Here is a 5,572-nt window from a genome sequence, read left to right as displayed (position 1 = left end):
ATATTAAATTCGGTTCTCCTTTAACCTTTGGTTTTCTTCTTTAAAAACCAGGTTAATGACTTAAATACTTCATTGGGGTTATGAAGCCAGACCGATACTACTTTTATCGTAGTTGTGTGATCTGATCTTGCATCTTCTATCGTCCGAGTATAATCAAATTGATTGGCTTGAGATTGTTATCTCCGATAGGAAAGATATAAAAAGTAATCACAAACATATTCGTCTCATTGTTTGTGATTCCGAAACATCTTGTTTCGCTACCATACGAGTAAGATTGTTGTGAGGTGATTGATAACTCTATGCTGTTCTTCGGGAATACAAGACCTGATTATAAATTGGTTCCTGTTCACCTTGATTATTATCAAAAGACGAAACAAAACCTTAGGGTTTATCTGTGGGAGACAGATTGATCCTTTGATAGACTTGTCTGTGTGATACAGATTTGTTTATTGTCAAAGCCTGCGATTTAGGGTCGTAGCAACTCTTAGTTGTGGGTGAGATCATCTAAGGGAATCAAGTGCGTAGTATCCTGCTGGGATCAGAGGCGTAGGGAGTACAACTGTACCTTGGATCAGTGAGAGACTAATTGGGGGTTCAACTACAGTCCAGTCTGAAGTTATCTTGGATTAGACTAGTGTATGTAGCGACTTAATGATTAAATATTTTCTGTGGGGTTGTAGTAATAGTGGTTATAAAATAGGGTTCTTTTCAGACTTGTGAAAGCAGATTTTTTTAGATTTAATAAAAATTATATACACAAAAATATTAACAATTTTGGGCGAGAGGTAACCAAGACACTAGATTCCACTACTACGCAAGATTGAATGATAAATATTTCAAAACTCTATTCAATTCTTAAGTCCTCTTTTATCTTTAATTCACTATCAATCATACAAATTCTCAAACATTATTTGTAAACCTTAAGCATAGATTATCAAGAGATTAAACCAAGCATAATCTATCAAACTGAATAACAAATAATTAAGACAATCATTCAAACAATTTAAAACTCTTGAAAAGCAGCGATTAGGTGAATTATATAATTAAATGAAATAGTTACCCATTTATGTTGCGTGAATAGCTTCCTCCATTGCCTTGGTTACGAGGGAATTAACTCATCATGTTGGAAAACCTCTCAAAATATTTTATTAAGCTCAATTGATGTTTACAATAAAGAGAAAGATAAGTAAATGTTCTAAAACAGGATTCTGCGACCCACAGAAGGCGTCCAAAAAGAACTACAAAGCTGAGGTGTTGTTGTCGCTGAAATGCTACGACCCACACCTACGACCCACGGATGTGAGTCATTTTCACTGTTGATAAACGACTGCTGCTGCGAGTCCGTTCTTCGTGTTCTTGGTGTTCTTCATCAGCAGCAGCAGAGTTTGATCAACTCTTGATTTCTGCGTCTGTGGCTCTCCTCTCTTCTCCCAACTCTCGACAGCCTCTCTAGTACTCCCAGGGAACATATTTATACACCTACAGCTCGTTGAATCTCCCTCAATTACTCCATATAATCTTCATTACTCGGTGTTTAAAGAAAATATTTTCCGAATATTTTCTTCCCTGAAATGATTCTCCACGCGTAAACAACCTCTGATACTCCCTTATTTAGCTTCTACACGGTCCAAAAGTGTGCTAGAGTCCTCCATGCATCATCATAACACGTCCGAATCCCTCAAAAAATCCTCTCAAACCCGTGACTGCCATGTTCTCTGATGATGACTTGTTTAGCCGATTCTAGCCAAATTAGATCGATTCTGACACCCATACTGTATTCCTTAAGCTATATCACATCTTCCTACCAATTTTTAGCCATTGAATCGTACCACAACACCTTCATTTTGTTGATTGAAAATATGCCAGAGAGAGAATATATTTTCCCGCCAAAAATGAAATTTGAATTATGAGAAGAAAAGTGTCCTCCCCCTAATCCTGTACGGGTGTCCCTTTAGCAATTGGGGTGGAAATAGTAATTTTGGGGTGGAAATAGTAATTTTTCTGGGTTCCTCCGGTACATTTCTGGGACGCTTCCGGTGCATTTCTGGGGTGCCTTTAGTACTTTTCTCCGGGGTGTAAATCATCACTTTTTTGAGCTCATTTCGCCGCAAAGGCTTATTTCTCTAAAAACATCTACAAAAACACAAAATAACACAATAAGTACTTAATCAAGTCTAACAATACAGAATATTGAGAACAAAATAGACACATAAATGCGTCTATCACTTAACACAGTGTGTGCTCAATATGGACTAGGTCCCGGGATTTTTCTGCATTTGCGGTTTCCTCGTTAACAAAATTTCTGGTGTCTGTGTTATTTCAATTTCCGCATTATATTGTTTTATCTTTATAATTGAAATAATACAGGTTGTGTGTCTAGATCATCAATTAGAATAATCCAACCTTTGGTTGTTGATTGTCATTGATTGATCCTTGGATATTGGTCTTTGGTACCATCCAAGTTATTCCTTGTATTTGATTAAAAACTCACTGATTGTTATTAGCTCGAGTAAATCAAATCAAGAGACAGATATTAACTCCTTGATATACTTTAATCTAGATTGAGTCTGACTGTCTAGTTGATTCTCTAGAAAAGTATATTGGAGTTAGTCTATACAGATTGCTAGGCGAAATATTGGGTGGTGTTGTTAGACCCCCGCTTTTTCAATTAATAGAAATCTTAATTCATTAAAAATCAGTGCAAATAGTAATTAAGGAATTAATTAAATTTACCACATGATGAAATTCAGCTTCGTCCCAGAGATGGGGTTTAGCTCATTAGGTTGGAAACACACTCAAAAGTTGGTTTCACTGCTCGAAAAGGTATTTGCAAGAAGAAAAGGTATAAATTAGTGCCTTTGTAACAGATATAATTGTTACGGAACCTACTGTTACAGAGAAACACTAACAGACTGTTGCGAATTCGAAATAATTGTTACAGAAATTGTTACAAAGATATTGAATTTGAAACTATAGGTAACGGTTCCTGCGAATGTTTCTAAATTTTGTTCTGTGTTCTTCTTCTTTTTCAATGGCAGCATCAGAGACAAGCTCTGCAATTCCCGATTCTCTGCTCTATTCTAACCCCTACTACTCCATATCCTTCTCTATTCACCTTCTCAACTTATATAGTCTCCCAACACCAAGAATACTCCCCCGTAACTGCGAATAATCCTCCAATAAATTAATTATTCTTTTCTGCCAGTCACGGAAAACAATTCCTTTTTATAGCTCCTTCACGCGTCTGCATGGTGTTGAAGCACTCCAACACATTTAATACTCTTCTCAGACTGAGTCAGACTTCAGCAGAAATGATATCTTCCCTGTTTTATCGATGAACTTTCCATTTCCTAACCCGAGAAAATAATCTTCCTTGTTTTATCTCCTCCACGCTTCTGTCAGCTGTTAACTCCTTTTTTTTATCTCCTTCATGATTCAAATTGTCTCTAAACACGTTCTATGGAAAGTCAACATCCCATCAGCCCAGTGGCGGAACCAGGTTTTCCAATTAGGGAGGGGGGGCTAAAAAAAATTTTGCCGCACCAAAGTCAACCTAGGAAACACCATTTCACCTTGAAAGCATTAACAAAATAAGATCATATCATAGCAGCAATGTACAAAGTTTTCTGTCAACAGACTCGGCCTCCGACAGCAAAAAAAATATTACTAAATTGTTAAGAACATTAAATTCTCAAGTTTGCAGCATTGAGTTTTCTATTAACAAGAGTTCAATCTTTGGGGAACATCTCTGATAGCTTTAGTGAAGAATAATTCTATATATCTTATTAAACAAATAAACGAACTACACAACGATATATATATACAGACCAACAGAGACATAAAAGGGAAGCTAAGACATAAAAGGAAAACTAATATACATTCCTAACATAGCATATTACTCTATTATAGAATAGTCAAGAATATTATGTCAATAGCCCCTCTCAAATTCACGATATTGATTGAACTGCATTAATCATCGAGAGTTTGTCAAGAAGAAATCGAAACCGGGGAGTAGACGGGGACTTCGTAAAGAAATCAGCAATCTGCATCTTCGATGGCTTCCACGGAAATGTTACAGTACCATGCACCAAGTGACGACGAATAAAGTGACAGTCGACTTCGATGTGCTTAGTTCTTTCGTGGTACACGGAATTATGGGAAATATGTATCGCACTTGTATTGTTGCAATACAAAGGTGTTGGATCATATATAGCTACACCCATATCTTCAATCAACCAACAGAGCCAAATAATCTCAGCGGTAGCATCTGCCATTGCGCGGTACTCGGATTCAGATGACGATCGAGCAGGAGTGGACTGCTTTTTACTCCTCCATGAAATTAAAGAATCACCAAGAAATATACAATAACCAGTGGTAGACTTGCGATCACTATGATCACCTGCCCACCCAGCATCAGAAAAACCTCCAAGTGTAAAACTGGACGAAGAAGATGAAGGGAATAACAAACTCTGATACTGAGTTCCCTGGAGATATCTCAAAATACACATAGCAGCTTCCCAATGTACAGTAGTAGGTGAAGAAATAAACTTACTAACAATATGAACTGTATATGCAATATCAGGTCGCGTAATAGTGAGGTAAACTAGGCTGCCAACAATGATTCTATATAACGTGGGGTCATCCAAGAAAACACCATCTGTATTAGTATATCTAGCATTCATCTCAAGGGGTGTGTCAACTGGATCAGTATCAAAAATGCGAGCCTTTTTAAGAATATCACTAACATACTTAGATTGTGAAAGAAGATAACCTTTTGGAGATGAAGCAACCTTGATGCCAAGAAAATATCGCAACTGACCTAAATCTTTCATCTCAAACTGTTGGTGTAACTTTTCTTTTAGACGAACTATCCCATTCAAATCATCACCTGTAATAATCATATCATCGACATGGACAAGCAATAATATTCGACTTGCAGAACTGTTACGACAAATAATGCTGAATCATAAGGACCTGACTGAAAACCAAGAGAAGTGATTGTAGTGGAGAACTTGTCAAACCATGCACGAGGTGCTTGTTTCAGTCCATACAATGCTTTTCAAATCTTGCAAACTTCGCCAAATTTATGAGGTACACCAGGAGGGGGAACCATATAGACTTCTTCAGAAAGATCGTCATTGATAAAAGCATTTTTCACATCCATTTGAGATATCTTCCAATTCCTAAAATAGTCTACGACAATAAGAGCACGAACAGATGTCATTTTTGCCACTGGTGCAAAAGTTTCTTCATAGTCAATTCCATATTCTTGAGTAAATAACTTTGCCGCGAGACGTGCCTTGCATCGTTCAACCGATCCATCAGATTTAGTTTTGATCTTGTAAACCCATTTGGAACCTACTGCGAGTTTTCCGGGAGGTAGAGTAACCATTTCCCATGTCCCTGCCTTGTCCAAGGCAGCAAGCTCTACATCCGTAGCTTTTTGCCGTACTGGTTGAGACATAGCCTCTTTGTAGGAAGTAGGCTCAGATAAAGAGTGAACAGAAGAGAGAAATGCATAATATTGTGAAGAATAACAAGAAAGACCAAAATCACTAGGAGAGTAACCAAA

The 5,572-nt window shown here is 37.3% G+C and overlaps 1 protein-coding gene across 1 annotated transcript; it reads right to left on the bottom strand.

Annotated features, from left to right (window-relative positions):
* Nucleotides 1-3,947: 3,947 nt before the first annotated feature.
* On the bottom strand, nucleotides 3,948-4,901 carry LOC113290699 (uncharacterized mitochondrial protein AtMg00810-like). Its single transcript, XM_026540282.1, has one exon. It carries the CDS (start codon nucleotides 4,899-4,901, stop codon nucleotides 3,948-3,950), a length of 954 nt encoding a protein of 317 aa, XP_026396067.1.
* Nucleotides 4,902-5,572: the final 671 nt, after the last annotated feature.

This window comes from Papaver somniferum, chromosome 6, assembly GCF_003573695.1.
Source record: "Papaver somniferum cultivar HN1 chromosome 6, ASM357369v1, whole genome shotgun sequence".
Taxonomy (NCBI): domain Eukaryota; kingdom Viridiplantae; phylum Streptophyta; class Magnoliopsida; order Ranunculales; family Papaveraceae; genus Papaver; species Papaver somniferum.
The sequence above is the reverse complement of the archived record's forward strand: the minus strand, read 5'-3'. Positions and strand labels throughout refer to the sequence as shown.